Consider the following 24,071-nt stretch of genomic DNA (forward strand, 5'->3'; position numbering starts at 1 on the left):
TTAATATTGAAAAAAATGTTGATTTTTTAATATAAAAAAATCAACATCTATGTTACCTTAGTGTTTAAGTTAAGGCAAAATAATCATAATCTGCTATACGCTCTTATGATGCTATGGAATAAGTCGGCCTGGAGACCTTGTATGATAAGTCAACTAAGACCGTCTTAAAAGTCAACCCGTACCGTCTATTATTTCAACTAAGACAAACTAATAAAACAAAGTTAAACTTTGGGCTATTTAAAGATTATAAATGATTAAATGTCACATTTCACTGAAAAGTTTCCTTTTAATGCTGCTGAATTTGCAAAAAAATATCAAAATAATTTGTTCAATGTGAATTCAAATTTCTACTAATCTGTTTTTTTTTTGTTTTTTTTTTATTAAATTGATTTATTCCCAATAAATTGTTATTACACAGAGATATGTCTCGCATGTCTTCATAAAATTCAGAAAAAGATATTTCAAAGTTTGGTGACTATGTAAAACACATCTATCCCATCGAACTTGAGATAAAGGATACAACAGATACAGTTAAGTCTCTCCATATATCGACTGACAAAAGGGATGATTTTAGCTTCCAAATTGTTAACTTTCCATTTCTATGTAGCAACATTCCAGCAGCGCCTGCATTCGGAGTATATATCTCCCAGTGATACGATATTCCAGGGCTTGTATTTCCTATCATGATTTCCTTGATAGAGGTTTGCTGCTCACAAGGAACTATTAAACCAAGAGTTCAAGTGGTAAAGTTCAAATCATTACTTCGTAAATTTTGCGGACGCCATCACGAGTTGGTTGACCATTATTGATTATCTGTTTCACAGATGACCACGGATATGTTCCAATTGACGTGACCACAATCCCGTCTTCTTTTCCTCGAATGTGACCTATCGAATTAAAATCATCGCCGGATTTGTACTTGCATGAGCATCACGACGGGTGCCACATGTGGAGCAGGATCTGCGTACCCTTCCGGAGCACCTGAGATCACCCCTAGTTTTGTGGTGGGGTTCTTGATGCTCAGTCTTTAGTTTTCTGTGTTGTGTTTTGTGTACTGTTGTTTGTCTTTTGGTCTTTTTCTTTTTTTGCCAATGCGTTGTCAGTTTATTTTTCGACTTGTGAGTTTGAATGTCCCTTTGGTATCTTTAGCCTCTTTCGTATACAGAGGAGAGGAACGGTTAATCGAGGATAAATTTGTTGAGAGTAATTTTTACTTACTTTAATCTGTAGAGAGTAAATTTTCAGACCATTTCTTTGTCGAATTTATGATAATGTCCTAACTCAACCAACAGACTAAAAATTTGATAAAAAGGATAATCGATGGAATGAATTTGCATGCGATCAAATGATGATTTTCCTTGAATTCAACATACTTGTATTGAATAATTATTAAAAAAAAAATCCCATGCTTGCTATATTATAAGATAAGAATTGCTGTGTGTCATAGGATGTTTTACCGAATTATTATAAAACTAAGTTACTTTTCTGTTAACCTTACTACTTGACCTTTAATGGAATAATGATAAATAATGTTACACAAAATAAACGCATACAATTTTCTTCCTTAACGTACGTGCACAATCAAATAATGTCTAATTTATGGTCGTCTTATAGTTCCTGTTTTAATGCTTAAGATCATGAATGAATACTAAATGACGGGAAAGTATTTGTAGCAGTTGATCAGGGACCTCGTAGCGTAAGTATTGTTTACCTTGGAATACATTCAAACTCTGTATTGATTTATTGTATTGAATTATAACTTCAGTTAACAATACGAATGCTTTACCAGATAATTCGTCCCTGTGAGAAATTGAGCTAAAATTAGTTTTACCGCTTATTTCAATGATGTACAAACATGATAATCTACGTAATTCAGTTAAAATGTTTTTTTATGATGGTCTGACGATTTTAAATACTTAAAAGCATTTCAGAAATACTGCTGATTTTATATCAATTTTATGATAAGACTTTATAAAACCTGTTCGAATTGTTGTTTCGGATTTTACCTGTTTTCTTGAGCGACAGTATTCAACAGATGTGGCCACTTAAGCTAGTTTCCTGTAGTAGCGAGACAACTTGACCTTGTTTTTTAAAAGCATGTGTCGTCTTTTGTTTTCTTCTTTGAATAAGTGGCCAGCTGCACTTCCTCCGATTTTTTCAAACTGTATGTTTAACTTTCGCGGCATATTGTCTAGATAGTCAAATGGTCGAATGTTTGTTCGAAAAACTGGTTTAAAGCCACATAATTTAATGACTGTACCAAGTGGGGCTGTCTAGACCATATTCCCTTGCTCGTGTTTGTCTTTCATTAAACGAGAATTTTATTCGAAGGAGTCTGGGTTTTTTTGTTGTTTTTTTTTATTTGGTCTTTTATACTGTCTAATAATTTTGATAATTAAATTTTTATGTTTTACACAAAATCTTAACCCATTTTAATTATGAAATATTCAGTTTATCGATTAAAACAAATACTGTTACTATAAAGGCCAAAACTTTTAGATATTATTGCCTATCTAAGATTATTACATTTTTAGTTTTTTTTTCGTGAAACAGATACTTTTATGAACGTTCTCGATCATCTAACAAACATGACTAACCTTCGAACATGTTTGATATGCCTGTTTTTAATACTAACTGTTTTGACGTGTCCTATTATATAAAATATATACATATGATGTCAACTCTTGTAAAAATGAGCATAGAGCATCACATGATTTGTTTTGTTTAATTTTGAATTAGTACATTGTTTTAAAACATTGTTGTACTCACCAGTTGCTAAGACAATTTTGCGTATACAGCCTTACTATTTGTATGATAATTAAATCCTTTCCATGCATCATCGAAAAATAATCCTTGATAAAACTAAAAATCCTAAGTCAGCTACAAATTAAACAATCACGTATTTTATTGTAAGTGAACTATTGTAAATTTATACGACGGGTTTGTTGGATTTTTATAAAAGTATATGTGTGGTTTACGTAAATACTGATCGCAATAGTGAATCAAAAGATTCGGGTGTAATCTTTAGCGGTTGGTATATGTCTTGGTTTAACAACAAATAGGTTTAACATTCAATTTCGATCAAAAGCACCAACGTTATTTCAGTCTATACTTTTGTATGATAATTAAATCCTTTCCATGCATCATCGAAAAATATTCCTTGATAAAACTAAAAATCCTAAACATTGCAACACCTTCTGTTGACAAGAGTATGGAAATTTTGTAGACGATGCATTTGTTAACAAAGTTCTATAACTCTAAAATTGAAAAAAATATTCAATCTGGAGTATTGCATCCTTGAAACTTGTTAAATGTACAACTGTCAAAGTTAACATAAAATATCTCTGTTCACCATTTAGTATGTCTGTTTGTTTTGCTCAAACATTGTTAAAATAATCAAATTCTATGCGATTGCATACAAGTGAGAGGTAAAGCTAGCCATAAAACCAGGTTTAATCCACCATTTTCTACACAAGTCATGGATATGGCAGTTGTTTTCCACTCCTTTGATGTATTTGAGCTTTTGATTTTGCCATTTGATAAGGGACTTCAAGTTTCTAATTTTCCCTGAAGTTCGGTGTTTTAGTTATTTTACTTTTTTATAACCTGATTTTGATGTGTAATAAAGAAGTCGGACACTCGGATTTATGACGCACCCGTTCTCGCTTATTTTGTAATTCATGTGATTCCTTCAGTTTTTATTTTTATCTTTGATTTGAATCTTCTTAATGGATTTATATGATATATGGACATTGACAAACTACTTTTGCCTCTAATATATTTTGAATAGATAAATTGCATACACAAATTCTTTCATATTCTGTTATGGTTTATGTATTAACCTTTTGGTATATTTTGTCAGAATAAATTCTCAATTGTGTTGCGTTATCTCACTATTATCACACACACATTCACGCAAACAAATAGATACTACTGTTTCCATTTCTTTGAATTAAAACAAAATCTAAGTTAACATAACCAAAAGAAATTTTACCAAGTTTACATAACTTTATTACCTACATTTGTACGATCATCTGAATATAAATATATAAATTACTGCAAATATAATTATATCTGATTAACTAGTTTATAACAAAAATACTATAGTTCTTGTGGAAACTAAACGTTGAACATGTCACAATAAAAAAGTGAATAAAAAGTAAAACGTATTAATTCTGTCCATTTTTTTCTGCATGATCTTCAGTTTTCTCTTGAAGTTCGGGTTTACCATCCGTATTGTCTGTCACGTGATCTGCAGTTTGCTCTTGACGTTCTGGTTTACCACCCGTTTTGTCTGTCACATGATCTTCATTTTTCTCTTGAAGTTCGGGTTTACCATCCGTTTTGTCTGTCACAAGATCTTCCGTTTTCTCTTGAAGTTCGGGTTCATCATCCGGCTTGTCAGTCATTTTGTATTGGACAACACCTTTATATAGCAGCGGACCATATTCGTGTAAATACATTGAAGGCCACACAACGTAGTCAATCTCATCACCACTCTTTGTGTATCCCCGAAAGTCATCCATATTTTGCTTTGCTTCAAATGTATACACTAAGGGTGGATCACTGATGGCACTATACCAACAAAGTTCGATGCATTTATCTACATATGGTTGTAAGTCCTCAACAAGTCCAGTATCTTTTTGTCTTTGCCAGTAGCTCTGCAATGAGAATATTCAAAGGAGGTTACAACTTTGTGAAAGTATAGCTATTCATGTCAAGCAATCAGGGATGACAAGATTACGTTTAACCTTCAAAATTACCCAAATCAATTCATCAAAAGGAATACAATACTAATCTTTTGGCCGAATGCTATTCATACAGTGGAAACATTTTTTCAAAAAAATGCACGTTAATACATATTGATGATACAGTATTGAAAATAATAAATCAAATTTTCAAACATTTTTATTGCTGAATACTACATTTTCGTTTTCTTTATTAGCAAGAATCTAACTAACTTTAGACTTAGAAATATAAATTCCATTTTCTCACCTTTTCTCAATACTTAAAAAAATCGATGAATGTAAATTATTGCATTATGTATACAAAAACTAAATTTGAAACTCAACTTATTCACCTCACACAATGTTGGTATAAACTGTTCAGCGAACGATCTTCTTGTTTCTTTTATTATTTTACTGTTTTGAACTGGAAATTCATTTTTCACCGTTTTCTGAAATTCAAAACATATTGTTTAAATTTATTAAATATTTTTTCCGATTAAGGAAGTGTCTTATTTTCCTGTATAGCATGGAATGGAAAACAACTGCCATGTTCCTGACTTGATGATGTGCTCATATGTGCATATAAAATGTGAATTTAATTTAGTAGCTAATCTGGCTTCTTCATGTTTGGGAGGCCGGTGCCTTAGGAAAGAATTGCATTTTTTTTTCCAAAAATGGAGTGAAAAGCAACGCACATACTAGTAGCATAAACACCAAAGGCCTTACAAATGAGACAGTTGCATAGACATATTTTGAATTGAGTAAGGATGAAGCTCTATTAGGCCTTAAACGCTTTAGTAAACAAGGATGCATCTACAAAATAAACACAGAATGGAAACTTCTGTCTGGATCATAAATAAGCGTAGGTGAAAAAACTGTCAAAATAGGTGCAGTTTGGGTACCCTCATGTTAAATGTATTTTGTCTATTTGTTATACATTTGTATTTATAAATTTATAAATGGCGTCTGTCGTATTGAATGGAGGTTTTTGTCACATTCATTAAAAATAGAGGCACTATGATGCATTTTTAAGAAAATTTTCACTTCTGTAATCAGCAATCATATTTCAATGGCATCATAAAAATAATATTATACCGGTATCATATTATTCGGTATTACTTGAACGGCACTTTAAAAAATAAAAAAAAACGAACTCCAAGGTAAATTAAAAACATCCTGACAGAATTAAATGGATTTATTAATATTTGTCCAGTTTAAGTTTTTATGTAATGATGGAAGCAAGTTTAATGGATAGTTGTGTCATCAGTCAGATTTTTTTAGGAGGTAACGAAATGATTTCTCAAATGACATTTTGATAAAAACAAATAACATTCCTATAAGTACCAAGTCAGGAATATGACAACGACACCCCCCCCCCTCACACACACACACACACCGGTACTTTATAATCCGTTCGTTTGGTGTGATTGAGCTTTTGATTTTGCCATTTGATAAGGGACTGTCAGTTTTGAATTTTCCTTGGAGTATTTTTGTTATTTTACTTTTCATGATCCATTGAAGGTATTTTAATAAATAATGGAGATCTTGTTTGGTTCAAATTGGCCCATTTGGTTTCAGTCTTGAAGCCTCTTCAAACAACACGAATAAAGCACATGGCGGATAACACAAGATGAATGTCAAGTAAAGACAAAATCTCACACGGATGAGATAAAATATTCAGCTTTAATAAAATATTGCAATACCTCCTCCTTTGATTCCTTTTCTTCAAGAGAAAGCAGTATGTTATGCAGGTCTGACAGCTGCATTTTTGCAACATCACAACAAAAGTCCCAGCAACTCTGAAATGTTTCGATTGCCATGTTTAGATGTTTGAATGTCAGGTTGGTAACATTGTGGTATGATAACGCGTATAGAACTTATCTGACATGGACATACAGCATTTGAAAAAAGCAGATAGAACAAATTTCATAAAGATTGATATCTTTTACCATATGTATAACGCAATGTTTGTATTGAGACTTGTCAAGAAATATCATACAATGAAAGCTTTCTTTTGCGATTTAAATTGGTTAAAAAACATCAAATAACCATAAGTTTAATTAAATACCACAAATAAAAGAATTTATGTTTTCTTTTTTTTTTAAATTCATTTTCTGAATAACCTACTTTGAAAATAGCTATTAGTTTTTCACATGTCATTTTCTCGTCCATGCCTTCGGTGTTGATAATTTCGTAGGCATCCGTCCAAGAATTGTCGTATAGACTATTAAATTTCTCTGAAAGTTTCTGTGGACGTTGAGGGTCACTTAAATCTGTTATGTAAGGATTTCCATCGGTCATTCTTTCTCCTGCTATTTTACTTAAGCTATAAAAGAATATACTAAAGAAAGATCACACGAAGATGAACATAAATATTTCTTCTGTTCCGTATTAACTGTGTTCTTAAAAGGATAATATTTTACATCCAATATATACTTGGATGACAAAAGATTGCTTAAATAGTATTTGTTTAATAGAAAATAACCGAAAGTATAATCGTGTTGAATGAAAATAACACTTTATAGATTTCGTTCTTCCGACGAGATTTTCTTGATTTACATTCATCAAAACATAAGCCGTAAATCGTTAGAAGCCAAACGACCAAAAAGGACTTAAAAATGTATCTAAGGTCACCTTTGCCTGGGGTAGTAGGAACCTTAGTTTCTCAATAATTTCCTGATTTATCAACCTGGAATTTTACAATAGTATGTCATAAAACATGTCAGAACCGAAGCACAGATAACTGAGCTTATGAAAATATCTTAACCTGCACAGTTATTAAGATATATTGATTAAATTCCACATAAAGTAAATGGTACAGAAATGTAGAGAGAAAAAATGGTAAAACGAACTTCAACCAAACATCATGAAATTAACAGCCCCGGAAGGCCAACCATAGATGTACATGTTTAAAACTAACAATGTTCATCAAGGGCCAAAATGTATCCGAAGAAATCCAGCCATTCAGGGAAATCTTGTTAGAATACTTTATGACGATCACGATGTACCATCTCGTAATAATTACGACGTAAATTATGTGCAGTGATAACGTCAGCTTAGGATGTATATAACCCTGTGAGCAGGTTCAAGACCAAATATGCATAACTGTCTTTCTTTTTTGTCATATAATCAATTCATTAGGATGAAACAAGTGAAAAAAGAAGATTGTCGAAAATCCTTAAACATGCTACTGCAAAAATCTTTTTCTGCATTTTATGTTTATTTGATTGTTTTCTTTTGTTAAAATACATTATTGAATTGCATTTTCCATTTCTATATGTCCTTTTCTTATGTACGATCCTACAACAAATTCGAGAGACGTAATTTCATGGTCATTCATTTAAAGGCATTTTTTTCGTCAATACATGAATTTCGGTTGTTAAATTATTATGTATGCGGACTTTAAAAGAGAAGATAGGAATATCTTTCACTCGTGTATAAGTCGTCCTTCTTAGTTTTAGAATTATTGCATTTATAACTTTGAATAAATACAACTCTTACCTTGTGCGAATTCGATCTACCTCTTTACGGAGACCAGCATTTTCAATGTTAAGTTTGTTCAGTTCTTCGTGTAGTCTAGAATTCTCGTCTTTCAAAGTTTTGTCTACAGAAGTCTTCTTTAAATCGTTAAAGGTTTTTTCGCGTTCGATACTTAATCTATTCTTTTGTTTTTTCTCCGCTTCCACTTCAGCTAAAAGCTTATCGTATTGCTTCTTTTGTTCGAGTAGTCTATGGTTCAATTCTTCATTTTCCCTTTGAATGAAAACATACATTTCTCCTTTTACAAAGGTATCTATGTCAAAAAAAACTACTGTAACAATTAATTTTAAGTACTTATGTGTCTGTGAAGCCTCAATAAGATTCTTTAATTTGAAAATTTGGTGTTTTGCCTTAAACGTATACTTAAACTCAAAACAGCATTTTGTGATATAACGACAAAACTGAAAATGAACTGCATCATGATGACAAAATATGACTCGAGATTCCAAAGTTAAGTTAATGCATCACTCAGGTAAGATCAAAATATTCTAGTATGACTTGCTTTTGATAGTTAAAGTTAAATCATCAGATTTACTTTTTATCTATTTTATGTGTTCGTAAAACAAATGATTTCAGAATGGTAGCTATTCAATAATATATGTACTTTTATATACATCATTCTTCTCAAATCGATTTCTAATATGTGCAAACTACTAATACCTTAATAATATAAATTGATAAACCAATAATTGATGGTAAATTATATATTTTTATTAATATACTTTTTTAATCTTTTGTTTTCATTAGTGAGCTTTTGATTATCTTCTTCTTTTTTCGAATCAAATACTTCATTCTGAAAATAAAAGAACATGAAAAGAGAAAATTATTTACAGAACACTTTATTGTATATAAATATCAATAACAATTAGAAAGAATCTTAGGTGGATTCGCTTATGCCTTAAAACAACTTGGTACGTTGGTATGCTTTAAAATCATCGACTCATGTGTAGATTATATTATGTCATGTTGAGGAATGAACGATTCAGCGCAAGGGAGTTATAGAGCATCAAACGCGACACGAAATAATGAAGTCACATCATAAATACAAGGCTTAACATTTATACGTCAGACCGCGTTAGGTCGTCTACAAAAGACTCGCCAGTGACGATCGAACGAATAAAGTTAAAAAGGCAAAAAAAATTACGAAATTTAAGAGCATAGATGAGGACCCAAAATTGCGAAAGGTTTTGCCAAATACAGCTGAAAATACCGTTTTCATTTTACTTATTTGCTGCTGTCAATCAGCGACATATTACCCCATAAATCTTCATTTGGCCTCATCCTAGTAATTTCGAGATTTTGCGTTTTAAGTATATGAAAAAATGCAAATGTGGTATGATTGACAACGATACAACTATCCACCAAAAATCCCTGGTCAAAAATTAAACAACTACAGGTCTTCAAAATTGAGCAACATCCATTTGCCGTTAAGTGAGCTATAAAAGGAAACAGGATGTTTACAGCGTATGTAATAATTTAATTGTTAAACATACAAAGTTCACATATTCGTACCTTGTATGAATAAATGGATTGATTAATTGGTATTGGCTTAACGCTCATGGAAAATAGTTTAAGCTTACTCAGAACGGGAACAAAAGGAAATTGTCAATAAATCAAATAGACCTTAATAGTAGAAAATGAGGGTATTTGATAGGGACAGAAACGTTGCTTTTAAAAAATCCACATATATATCACTCAGTGAGTCATTGCAGGGGCTCTTACGTACACGAAGTATGGTACCATCCCTACATCAGATATATTCTCACCGGACATAACTGACTGTTTATCTTTACGTCTCGCACAGAAACAGGGCACCCACCATTTCGAATGTTTTACTGACAATATTGCAGAGATCCCCATATTTCTCGACCCCAGTCAACTATTGGTGTTAGAAGATGTGGGTATACTTCAATTAAGTTTTCTTAAACTGTCGTTAAATATTACTGTTATTATCATTATTATTATTATTTTGTTATTGATAATTTTGTGTGTTTTGATAACTAATAATCTACAAAAACCTGCACTTAAAGAGTTAGATTTTCGCCTTTTTTGTTCGGAGGATTCTGGTGTTGGTTATTGGGTCGGTCTAAAGCTATCATAAATATATTTATTTAATTCCTGTTATGCTCTTTAAGTATTATTGAATCCCTTTAAATGTCTTATACAGTCATTTCTAATCTAATATCGATGTATTCTATCAGAGCAAGATAAAGACCTTATTTTTTAGGGCTTCAGTTGTTAGGGGCATACGCCTTACACAACACCTTAGTAAAGTCGAGACATGCATGTAATTCATTGTAATGATACAAATGAAAAAGCAAAAGATAAATATGTCATTCCAACACCGATCGTTGTGGAAAGACATACAGACATGCTTCGACTTTGTGCGTCTGTCAAAATTGTCCAGGGGCCAGAAGATACGACTGTGGAATAATAATTATCGTTATAATAAGCAGATTTGTATGAATAATGCTGAATCAGAAAAAAAATACCACGATGAATTTATCACTCACTCAACACATTTACTAGTTTTTGTTAAACCTGTTTAATCTATTAAAAACACATTTACAATATCCTTTATTTTTTACATTTTTACTCACTCCGTCTTTTTTCTTTGGGGCGGTAGGCTTAAGGATTTTAAAAACGACTCCTCCGTTTTCACTAGAAAAAAGTAAAAATAAGTATAAGTTATAAAATATGTGTACGTGTGATGTCTTGGAGTACAAAATTTTTAAAAATGATCTTTTAATATATTTTGATGTTCATGCCAAATAATAAATATTTGACGGGATAGAAAACTTTTTCTCTTTTCTTGATTTTTATTGATGGCCTGATACCCAAAGTTTTAACAATCAAATTTTGAAAACGTTTTTTGAGTTAATGCCTTACCAGTTTAAACACTATTTCAAGCTAAATTTTGAATTGCTGGTAAAAAAAAATCATGTTCGAGTTACATTGGAGTTCAAAACGAATTAGAGTTACACCTTAAAGTGAAAAAGTAATAATTGAGGGTAAGCTATTAATTTTTGGTGGTTTGTTTGTCCAGCTCATGATAAGTGTTAAAATCTAAATTCTGTTCGAATTTGAAATTTAGCTGTTCAATTTGAAAATTATTGAAAGGTATTGTGTGAGGAAAAGTAATACGAAATCGGGAAATAAAAACTGTTTTAAAATTTTATTATCGCGGTGTGCTCACTTGAATTTAGAGTTCAGTTTCTTGTAACCGTTCTAGTTCCGGATAAATTCCAAATAAAAGAAAACTTAAAAAATGGGATGAGTTATGATTAACTTGTCGTAAAAGCAGGAGATATGTATATCAAGAGCAATTATTTGGCCATTGAAATTGCAAAATTAGTTAAATTATCAAACACTTTTAAAATGACGTTAATTTTTTTTTATAATTGAACAGGTAAATAATATATGGACACTTTAGTGCAAAAAGGGTTACTAGAATAGGGGCGGAAGATACCAAAGATATATTCAAACTCATAAGTCGCAGACAAAGTAACAAGATCATTTCACGAAAGGAGGACGGGATTATGGTTATGAGTGACAATTGGAACATCGTCATCTGCAAAACAGATATTCCATAACGGCCAACAAACGCATAATGGCGTCCGTAACATTTTCGAAGGGATGACTTCAACTTCATAACTCGTACCCCTTGGTTTAATAACTTCTTTGTAGGCAGCAGCCCTCAATCAAGGGAATCATGATAGGAAACGCAAGCTCTGGAATTTCGTACCAATTTGGAGATATATATATTCGTGTGCAGGCGCTTATGAATTACCTAGAAATGTAAAGTTCACGTTGAAATCACTTCTTTTGTCGTAAAATATTCTCAACCGATCATCATTGTCAATTTCTAAATGTTTTGTCGTAAAATTTTGTTCTCAACCGATCCTTGTTGTCAATTTGTAAATGTACGTCAAAGATATGTCACAATCACGTCATAAACATGTTGAAACTGACATAATTGACCTAACAAATGCCATTTACGTATATTTTTCAACAAAATAGATATGAGCCAAGGCTTCACCCAAAAAGAAAGATTATACACATTGACGTCATCATAAAATACATTTTTTAGCAAAATATCTTTTTGGGTAGAGCCTGTGCTCATATCTAAATGATAATGTAAAGATTTCATTATGAGGCTATTTTGTTTTTGCAATACATTCAAGGAGCCTTAAAGTAAATATGTAAGACAAAATTCAAAACTATGAGCATCTGAATGATGTTATCTGATAGATTAATAATACTTTTTGATTTTTGATTTCAAGGAGCCAAAAAATTACCTTCTCCTTTAGATGAAACATTAGTTTAGTTGAAGGAATAAATAATTTTGTATTTTACTTTGAGTCTTAAGATCAAGAGAGTTCAGACCAAAGTTACAGCATTAGTTTTCGTTGTAGTTTCAGTCATTGTTTAACTGGAGTTTAATGCTTACTTTACAACCGTATAATTGCGATATTAAGTCGACAGTGGTTCTGCTCATTGCAGGATATTAGTCTTAGAAATATAATTTTGTTTATTATATAAACACATCGCGATCATTTTACCCGTAGTTCGTCATATGCTGTTGAATAGGATCCTTTTAAAACTGATGGTAAAATAGAAATTGAAATCTGAATTCTTTTGATTAATTCCTTTTGCAATCCGCTTTTATAATCAATACATTGTGATTCTACTGCAAGTGTTTACCTTTTCGAGTCAAAGTAAAAGACAACAGATGAACTTCTAGTGTATTTCATATATATTATTGCATATGCCACATGTGGAGCATTATCTGCTTACCATTCCGGACCACATGAGATTAAACCTGGTTTTTGAAGGGGTTCGTGTTGCTCAGTCTTTAATTTTCTATGGTGTGTTTTGTATACTGTTGTTTGTCTTTTGGTCTTTTTCTTTTTTTTGCCATGGCGTTTTCAGTTTATTTTTCGACTTGAATTTGAATTGTCCCTTTGGTATCTTTCATCCTCTCGTTTATTATTATTTGTGAATCTAAAGTATTCAACGTTAGATCCTCGGTAAATAGAGGACATCAGTCATCTTTGTATTTTGCTCTGCATCAACTTAAATGTAATAACGATTTCGGTCATGTTGAATTATTAGTAGATGATGTCCAGTTCGATCTTTTTTGCATAAAGATTGTCTGTTTATCTACAGTTACTGTAGTTTCCGAGTAAAAAATGTCATCCAAGTGGCAATTATAACTCCTATAAAGGATGGACTGACGATTTTGGCCATTTGACTTATTTATAGAAATTGATTGTCCTGCTAAACTTTTAGCCGTTTACATCTTCTGTTTATCTGTAATAAGTTTTCCAGATAAAAGACAAAATAAAAAAAAATCATTGAAATCGTTATTTAACAGCAATTTTGTAGTTCCTGTAAGCTGTTGTTCTACTGTTTTGTCAAGAAGATCATGACATTTGTTTGTTTTGAACATGTTAAAATCCCGTGAAATGTTATTCATCGGTGACTGCAAACTTGCAATAGTTCCGTTGGTTTTTACGTAAAGGATACTAAAGGAACAATTTTGCCGATTTTCGGGAAAAAGAGAAAATAAAACTGAAAGAGAAATGGTTTAAATTTTACAGGTCGGTCTCCATTTGCATATTTCCTGTTACAGACAATAAATATCTTCTCGTTTATTTGCAAATGCATGTGGATTTTTGAATGCCAAATTCCCACAACAATAGATTATTCTTTGTGACGTCGAAAAAAACGTATACTGGTACTTTGATGCAAATTCAAACATGCGAAATACATCTATCGATTTGTTAAAAAAAAAACCAGGTATGACTCATATTTCAAATAATGGTTATATTTGAACCTGATATCCTCACAATAAGCAGGTTATTATTGTTCAGTTGCTTCATTCGTTACTAATAATAAAGAAAAAAAAACTTCTAATATTGTCAAATTTATTATTAAACATATATTTGATTTCTGTCAATAACAAGATCGATCATGTTGAATCACAACTCTGTTTCTTTAATCACAAATATTTTTTATCAGGTTTTTTTACATGCAGCACTCTCCAAGGTATAAATCTAAATCCCTTTATAGGTTCATATTACAGAACAACCAGCCGCCTCGTAGTAATAACTGTGCTTTTATTGTACCCTGTTTAATTCATAAATGTCTATTTCGAGAGTCCTAGGGACTTTCATAAAAAAAAAATCCGTGATATTGATAGATTGGTATTTTACGTCCCGTCTTGTAGCAAATATTACATGCATACCAGGACCAGAACATATCAACGCGATATGAATATTTACCATGCTTTGTAAATTGTACTTACCGACACGTTAAACCAGATTTTAAACGTGCTCATTCACAAGGTAACAGTCAAAAATCATGTCACCCTACACATACACATCAATATACTCCGAGCCAACCAGTCTTTGTTCTTACTCTTAAATGTCACGTGCTTAGCGAAGAAGCAGCAAATACCAACTCACCCGACCGGGGATCAAACCTACGACCTCACATACTCGAGGCAAGCACGCTACCACGAGACCACTTATATATGAAGATGAATGTAAAGTGATCTCTGATGGTCATACTTTAAAAGGCATTTATAGCAAATGGAATGTGTTTTATATGTTATATCACATGAACAATAAAGTTAAGTATGAGTCAGCACATGTACCTACCTGTTATTTGTTGACATCTTTTTCTGTTCTAGGTATTACTTTCTATACATTCTCCAGCATCAATCTAACAACGAATACATGTAACAGATTTTTATATAATTTTGTATCTACATAAAATTCGGTAAGAAGTTTCACAGTTACTCTTAAGTACGTTGTTGATTGCTGATTGTATACATAGGTAGCTACACTTTTGAAAGAAGTCTCATGGATCATTTGGAAGACCTAGTTTACATATATTTTTTATTTGGCTCTACTTGCACAAATAAAAAGATACTGAAGTTGTCACAAAGTTATTTCGAACCTGTCATATAAAGTTGTCTTTCCGAAATTCTTGAAACTTGTCAATGATTGCCACAGTCTTTTAATTTTTTCTTTGTGTCGGATATTCGTTTTCTACTGAAAATCATTCTAAAACCGTGTTCATACGTTTTGGTTTGTCGTTTGTCTTTTGTTGCAAATTTGATGATAGGCGTCAGAAAAAGCGGTGTATAAAAAGTATTATCACACCTCGGATAAATTATGACGTAATGATTGGTTTGACGCAGTCAAGTGGTGACCCCCTATGGATCCGTATAACTTACAATGTATAATATATAAACGTTACACTTAAAGACCAAACAGCCTATTCAGTTCTACCAGTGATTTTTCCTTAAAATTTTGTGTGAAGGTATTTCATGATTTGAGGAACAAAATATGAGAAAAAAAATTGGGGGTCACCGACTTAGTTTTGTCACTATAGCAACCTCAGTTTCGTGTTTTCCCGAATATTAACATGATATTTGCTTGTTATTTAAACTCTCAAAAAATCCCGTTATATCAAACCTACAAGCATAATTCTTGTTTCATGTTAAACAGTAGATTTGTGTCTATCAAATACAGGTTTAAGAGTTTAAGACTCTTATTGTTTTGATCTTAAAAAATATGATTTATTTCATTCCCGCCAAAAATAAAACGCAAGAATGAAAAACGTTTCAAGTATTAAAAAATATCTACCAGTGATTTTTTCATAAAAATTTCAAGAAAGAAAGTGCCATGTGTACTCTTCAAAATAAAGCAAAAAAATGTATATGTCACCGACCTTTCAAAAAAGTTATGATTAATTTTCATGTTTTTTTCTCGTTCGTTTTGAAGAAAAGAGTTGTCTTTCTTCAGAACATCGAATCTGACGTCATAGTACAAGTTTTCCTTGCTGGCGCACTGTTTGAAAAAAATTGCAAATTGGACTTTTGAAACCCACATTTAAATTTTCAAGAATCAAGAATAACAACTTTATTCACCTATTTTATTATCCGGTAATACAAGAGATCACATGTATGTATCAGTATCAGATCTCATGATGTTGTTGCCGCACAAAATTAACCTTCAGAAACACCATCCGTCGGAATAAAAAAAAATGTTCGAAATAACCTTTTACGACGCTTTAGAAAGGAAAGTATGTTGTTGTCCTCTCTCTCTCTCTCTCATTAGCAAAATCATTGAAAATAAAAAGAGAAATGAAAGATGACACTGGCTAACTTACAGACTATTTGACTATATTAGACTAGATGTGTGGGTTTTTTTGTCGCGTCAATTTCAGAACTTGGCCGTAGCTCACTCTTTCGCTACTGTTGACAGACGGACAGACATAAGCACGGACGGACTTCTTTATACCATTATGTGTCCCGACTAAGACGAGCGTATACAAATTATGCCATCTAGTTTGTGGATTCATTATTACTGAATATTTAAAATATAAGAAATTAAAATTATAGGTATAAAATTTTTAATATATAAATTAAAGTTTTTGATTCTAAAACGTTTTACATCCATTTAACCTATCATAAAATACGATCCCCGTTATTACTACCTCACGTGTTTTGAATAAACGAGACAGTAGATATAAAATACAAATAAGTTTTTATTTCAACAATTGATTAAGAATCTAAGAAATAATTTTCCGTTGAAAACTATAAAGTATTTCTCAAAACAGGATGAAATATTATGAATCTAAATACTAGTAGCTCATTTTGGAAATTAAAACAAAGACAAGGTTGTATGTATAGATTGCCGGCATTGAAAATCGAAATTTGTTTTCAATCTTTCCGGTCATTGTAGCTTTTTGAAATTGAGAAATTTTATGTTGGATCTTATTCTTGAAGCAATTGTTTTTGTCATAAGTTAAATTTACAACAAGTTTAGTTTTAAAAACCGTAAATTTTTTTTTTAATTCACATTCACTGAGTATATTAATTTCTTATATTTTTTGCCGTAAGCGTCTGTGAGATCAGGCGAAATCTTTATCATTTCTCCTTGAGACAATTTGAAATGAATCAAATGACAAAAGACAATGAACCTTTATCATTTTATTTTTACTTTAAGATTTTGTCAATTAAGCAGTAAAGATAAAATTTAACTTCATTGCAAGATCACCATTATTTTACGAGAATCTTAAAGAAATAAGTTAATCTCAACATGCATACGTTGCCAGTATATCGAAACTTCTTGAAAGTATTGTTTATCGGCCTAACCTTCTGAAAACTCAGTTTTGAAAATCACATATTAAGTTAAAATTCTAAGCGTAAGTCATATAAATCTACCAGTGTAAAGTTACACGGGCGTACGAGATTTGCGCCGATTTAAAAAAAATTTCGATCTTTAATTTGCGCCGATTTGATTCTTTCATTAGCGCCTATTTTATTTTTTTATCACTAGCCCCGATACTTTATTTGCTATACGAGTAAACACATGTACATGTAGTAAACCTAGAATGTATATTGCATGGTAATATATGGATATAAATAGTGTTCCCTTATGTTTAAGAAAATTTTGGTCATATTGTTCGAGAACTTCGTTTTGACACAAGAAAGAAAAGATGGACTTCGTTATTGGCAAGTACAACAAGTATAGAAAAGATAAAATGACAAGAAAAAAATATATCAGATGTGTGGCATATAAATTCTCGACAAGATAATAATTCATTGTCATACTGAACTATTAGTTCGGTCAAGAAAGACAACTCGTACTCAAAAAAGGGAGGTAACTCAATGTTCTTATAAAGGGAAACGAGTTTATCAGTATTTCCGAGGAACATGTTGATTTTTGCACGCCAACTTGTACATAAATAATTAAATATCGAATCACAACAGGTTTTGAATGTTTGATGATCGATATCCACGCTTTAATCCAATAGTATAATAATTTGTAACTTAATAGGAAACCGAGTTTAGAATCAAATTAGAATTATTAGGGTTTTTATATAATAATTTTAATTAGTTTTTATTATACATTTTTATATATGCGTATCTATTGAAAACATTTCTTTCTTAATCTTTGAAATTTTTTCTAAACATGCAAATTCTGTTAAGAAAAATAGAAGTATTTGATTTTATAAGACAAAATTAAAAAAAACAGAGAAAAGAAAAAAAAAAGAAATCTGCCCACCTAAAATACTGAATTTTGCCATGTCTGGTTGAATGACTATATATATTTTGATTCTCATACAGACAATGCATTACATCGGTACAGAGAAAAATTATAAACTCATATTAACTCAATTTAACTATTAACGAACTTAGTGAAATGTTTGCTTCTTTTTTTCATCTTTGAACTTCAAGATGGCGAAATGCATCTAAGTTTAAAATAGAGAACGATTTAAAACAAAATTGATTTCACTTCTTCAATACATGTGGTATACATAACTTTAGCCACTAATAATAAATAAAAAGTATTATGTAATCAAATTTGGTTAAATATCTATTTCAAATTTATGATCTTTTATATGTAAAGATAGTAAGATAAGCATAAATAAACAGAATTAACACCTTTATGTTATTGCTTCGAAAACGATGATGTCCTACTGATTTTATGGCCATCATACTCATACTTATATTCCTTAGTTTTAAGAAGACACATTTAACCAATTAATTGTATGGTGTGTTATAACTTTGGATATCAAAATAAAGGTAAATACAGAAAAGCGCTTTGGACGCATCAAAATCATTAAAGAAGTGATATTGTCAATGTTAGACATGAATCCCAAAGTTTTTATTTGGAACAGTTTTTTTTCTAATTTCATTTTACATTTTAGCAGATATAATAAGTACAAGTTGATCCGAAAGACTGTGTCATGACTAAACAATTGCAGAGATTGTTTAAACACTCATTTTTTTTAGTTAGGCTAAATTTATAGAAGTTAAGCGGAACTTAACCTTTTTTCGCTTATATTTCAATATCTCAACATCTCGGGTAACTTTTCCCGTTTGTGCATCCAGATAGTACCACCGTGTCCTATAACTATTTTCTTGACTTAAAACACTCAGTATGTCCACATTCTATGACAACCACTAGCTCGTAGTCTTTATTCAATACCGTTTCAATTCAACTCTTATTCTAACCTTCAGCGCACCCATCGCACATTCTTTGAAAGATCATGTTAAGCGTTTAGTGATGCTATTGATTTATTCAGTCGGTTGTCCATTGAATTAATACAAGCTTCCCATGAAGGGTTGAGACAAAAAAAAAGAATGAACAATTTTAGTGTGAATGCGCCTTGAAATACAAATGAGAAATTTTTTACATTCTACTGCAAAGTTTTCGGCATCTTAAGGTGCAAACGATTAATTTTATATCATGCGCGGATATGATTGACGGTTTTGCTTGGCGTCGAGTGACAAATAGTTCATGCATATTCGGACGAGAACAAATCAGCAATAATTCAATAAGCATGATAAGAGGAACGACTAGGAAGAATATGATGAAGAACAGAAATTTCGAATGCAACTCGAAAATGAATTTTTTGCCATCAAACCCCTGAAAGAGTTGTTGCAAGGGTATATATATATATATATATATATATATATATATATATATATATGCTAACGTAAAGGAGATGTGGCATCGGACGTGGCTGCGTGTTTATACATTCAGCACAATGAAGCGAATATAAATAAGAAGATGTGGTATGAGTGCCAATGAGACAACTCTATAACCAAGTTAAAATTTGTAAAATAAAAAATTATAGGTCAAAGTACGGCCTTCAACATGGAGCCTTGGCTTACACCGAACAGCAAGCTATAAAGAATACCCATTTACTGCCAGATGGAAGAAGTCCATATATGTTATACTCCATTGCTTGGTATAATTTTTATACTGGATATGATAAATTAATTAGCAACACACTGGCACAAAAGTCTTGTCCATGCAAAATCATGATTTGTAGAATATTTGTCATACAATAATGGAATTTTCCAATGTACTTTAAAGCAATAGCTTTAAACATTAGCTTGGTTAAAAAAAGGGACATGTCGGTGAAAAGAGAACCATAATTATTTCTAATGGGATTGCATATGGTCTCAGTTGAAAATAAAACGTCAACCTAACATAATAATAAAAAAACATTTGGTCAATAAAAAAAAATCAAACATCATGTCAGTTTCACAGTTTCAACATTTTTGTCGAATTAAGAGTTTTTTTAAAATATGATTTGTCCGTTCCTAAAGCAAGACATTTGTTTTTACTATGGCCTCTTAAAAAAAGATGGACTTATAAGTCTACTTAGACTTTAAATTGATAATGAGGAATACGTGTGTGTATCTTTTATTTGACACAGTAGATGTAAACCTCCATGCATGTTGCGAGACTTTATGATTTCGGTCGTTGTGTAATCAAGTAACAATCCATTATGCGATTTATTTTAATTAAAACTTTTCAAAATATGTTACAGTTTCGAGTATTTTTTATTTATTTTCATATTCGTTTTAATTAATCATTTTATAATTATGTTTATTTCTAAAGGAATATATGTAACGGATCTCCGTGAACTATGACAAAGTATTAAGTAAACACGGGGTATTTTCCAAATACATGTAGCTAACTTAGCCAAATCAAAAACTCGTCAAAGATAAAACTCTGAAAGATTTCAACTTGAAATGATAACGGAAAAGTGTGAGAAATTAATAATATATATACGGTCAGATTACACGCATCACTCCCTGTGGAGAACAGTCTTAATTAGCTACTTGAATCACACAAATCAATGTTGGTATCCCGGGGTGTGTAGGTTTATGCAGTACATGTAGTTGAAAAAGTTAATTCGTAAATATCTTTGTTAAAAACATATTTTAAACTTTATCATAGTATTGGGAAGTTTATGTGTTTTTCAGGGAAGATATTATTGTTAGTTAGCTTATGGTTATGGAAAAATTATGGAATAATAATTACTAGTATTGAAATTTTAATAATTAAAAAAAATCATGTCATTTGTTGTGTTAAAAATATAGTTGGTGCAACCAAAGAACCTAATCCAATTGATGTTTTATATGGTCACGATATATGGAATAACGATGAAGATTCTTCTTTTATGTCATAAATCCGAAGGATTTTAATTTCCACATGCATGCATCCGCTACAATAACACCAGTCTAATCTAATAATAATACGTGTGTATTTTGTCAAAGATTTTCTTTGAAGCTTTAAGCAAATTTATTTTTGTCATAATAATGAAAAATATATTAAGATTGTTAATTGTTGGAAGTTCACTTTTCAACATAATGATTCCATTGTATACTTCATCCTCTCTCATGATTGAAAAGTGGAAAACACAAAAAAAAAAAAAAAAAATATACCTTGTGTATTGCAAGTATTGCTACTTTAATGTAGAGTAAACATGTATACATTCACAATTATATTGTTTATCAAAGTCTTAAAGGATATAATCATACCGATTCATAAAAGTATAAGTGTTTGCCGATGACTTCGTAACCAAGCGTGTAAAATTCTCTATTCCATGACAAATTAAAGAATTTTCAATTTTCAACCATAAAAAGACGGGAGAATTACAAAAGTTAATTTTTAGGCAAAAATATCATTTTATTTCCCTGTCTTTGGAGATTATAAAAATATCGACGACGAAATAAGAAAATAACGAATACTATTTGTTATTGAAACAAATAGATGTCAGGGATTCGCAAAACAATGCCTTCTCTGTATACATTAAACGGGCTACTTCGCTATTTATGGTAGCAAATTTTAAATCAAAAGTGACGGATGTTTAAAATATCTTATTTTCATAAAATTTACATCATTACACAGTTTTAAACTTTAACTAACTTTATTTAACGGCGCGAAGAAGATATTCAAAAGTTAACATAAAGTAATACGGGTATAAAAACTATTTGCCCATACAAATCTATAGTAAAATTAATCGCCGTCTGTGGACAATTACTAGCGCATGCGCATTAAAGACCGAACGAATTCTTGTACATGACTAGTATTACATTTTTATGGATTTTATTGTGGTGCTTTGAAATGCTGTAAATAGAATTTTACTCCGTGATTTTAGTGGATGTAAACAGAGTGCACAAATATCTCTTAAATTGACTTATCCTGCTCGAAATTCTACTCCCACCTTCCCTTTGTGAGCAGGGGACAACAGTTATATAAATGTTATAATTGACAATTCATAACATATGTACAACTTGCTAACGGAAGAGGTTTATATGATAAATATGCTTTCACCTATAATCTACCTGTACACAATCGGCGCAAATGAAAGACAAAATCGGCGCAAGTGATGAAAGAAAAATATGAAATGCAGATCGGCGCAAATGCAAAAAGCCGAGTTCAAAATTTATATTTTTATTATTATTTTTATTAGAACGACGGAGGTTACAGATAGTGTAGTATCTTTTGTGTCCATTTGTATTTAATTTCTTCTAGGTCTCAGTGCGACGCTTAATTCCACTTTTCTTGGAAGACGTAGTTTTTTAAGCGTACACCATGTTGAAATCCGTGAAAAACGCGAAATAGGACGTTATAATTTGACGTTTTTTTCATGGCTAGAAACAACGTCATAGAGCTTTTATGTCACTACCAAGTTGCGTTAGTTGATGCGCATCAACAATAGGCTGTTTGGTCTTTAAAGTAAGTTTAGCACAAATCAGATATACGTATATGGACGATGAAAAATGTTTCACATGTTTTTAAAGTTATATCGCGTTTAAAAAAATAATCTCAACTAAGAATGTTTCAAATTTAAACACTTTCCGTTGCAAATATATGCATTTGTCTCACAAGTTCGAAAGGAGCTCGATGACAACCTGTTTTTGTTTTTATGAATACATGATGGAGATTTCGGGTATACGTCAATGAGATAGCAACACAACGACATAATGATTACATACATCTAGAGGTCAACTTACAGTCTTTAAATATGCACAGCCTCCGATAGTTAAAGGCATTATATTTTCCGATTTGTCCGTCCTTCTGTCTGTTAGTCCGTCCGTTAAAGTGAGGTTAAAGTGGTAATTTTTAAGGTAGGTTAAAGTTTTGGTTTAAGGTACTATGTGGCACATTAATTTGAAATTGGATACACATATTCATTCGTAGATTAGTCTGTTCGTCCCGCATCCACGTTAAAGGTTTTGTTAAAGGTCCTTTGTGGTCATATCAACTTGAAACTTGGTACACATGTTCATTGTGAAGTTACCGTTTTTTAATTATATGCCAAATTAGGGTTTCGATCCAGATTTCGAGGTTCACATACAAACGCTTTTCTTTTGTTTATCGGTGTATCTCTTCAACTTATGGTTTTGTATTGTCTCTTGTTATTTTTTTGCTTATGTAATGTATAACCTGGCAAACCTGGTATCTATGATGTGTTTTCTTGACGTCCCTATCGTGACCTTGATATGCTGATTAAAATAGAAAAAGTTGTAACTTGAACCAAAAAAGATCTTTTTTACCATTACAAACAGTTTAAAAATGATTACATAAAATTAATTACGATACTTTTTATGCCAAGAACTATTTGTAGACAAGCATACAATCTAAAAATCTTACGTATGTTTAGATATCTTTTCTTTCAGAGTTTACTGACAAAGAGTCTAAAGACAGACAACGGTTTAACATCCCCATAATGTTTTATGACAGAAGATTTTTGTTGGCGATCGTATAGAATGTTTGGCAAAATTTTACTTACTTTCTATTTTGAAGTCCTCCATGTTTGTGATATAAATGATTTCTCGGTATTAGACCAGATATGCATGGTTAGTGACCTTATTTGAACAAACAGATTAAATGGTGAAACGATTAAGACAAAGCAAATCTTTTGTAAAAAAAAATATATATTTTATTAAAAATAATATTTTGTCACCATAAATGT

General features: G+C 31.3%; 1 protein-coding gene across 1 annotated transcript; it reads right to left on the reverse strand.

Moving 5' to 3' along the window:
• Positions 1-3,995: 3,995 nt before the first annotated feature.
• On the reverse strand, positions 3,996-23,970 carry LOC127714537 (uncharacterized). The gene is made up of 9 exons (XM_052220617.1): positions 23,889-23,970; positions 14,933-14,996; positions 10,868-10,928; positions 8,990-9,060; positions 8,229-8,480; positions 6,855-7,053; positions 6,431-6,526; positions 5,081-5,176; positions 3,996-4,661 (listed from the first exon to the last, which is right to left on the reverse strand). The coding sequence occupies exons 2-9, from the start codon at positions 14,947-14,949 to the stop codon at positions 4,170-4,172; spliced, it is 1,284 nt and encodes a 427-aa protein (XP_052076577.1). The 5' UTR covers positions 14,950-14,996; positions 23,889-23,970; the 3' UTR covers positions 3,996-4,169.
• Between the last annotated feature and the right edge of the window lie 101 nt (positions 23,971-24,071).

The sequence above is a fragment of the Mytilus californianus genome, unplaced genomic scaffold (assembly GCF_021869535.1).
Source record: "Mytilus californianus isolate M0D057914Y unplaced genomic scaffold, xbMytCali1.0.p SCAF_9, whole genome shotgun sequence".
In the NCBI taxonomy this organism is placed as follows: Eukaryota; Metazoa; Mollusca; class Bivalvia; order Mytilida; family Mytilidae; genus Mytilus; species Mytilus californianus.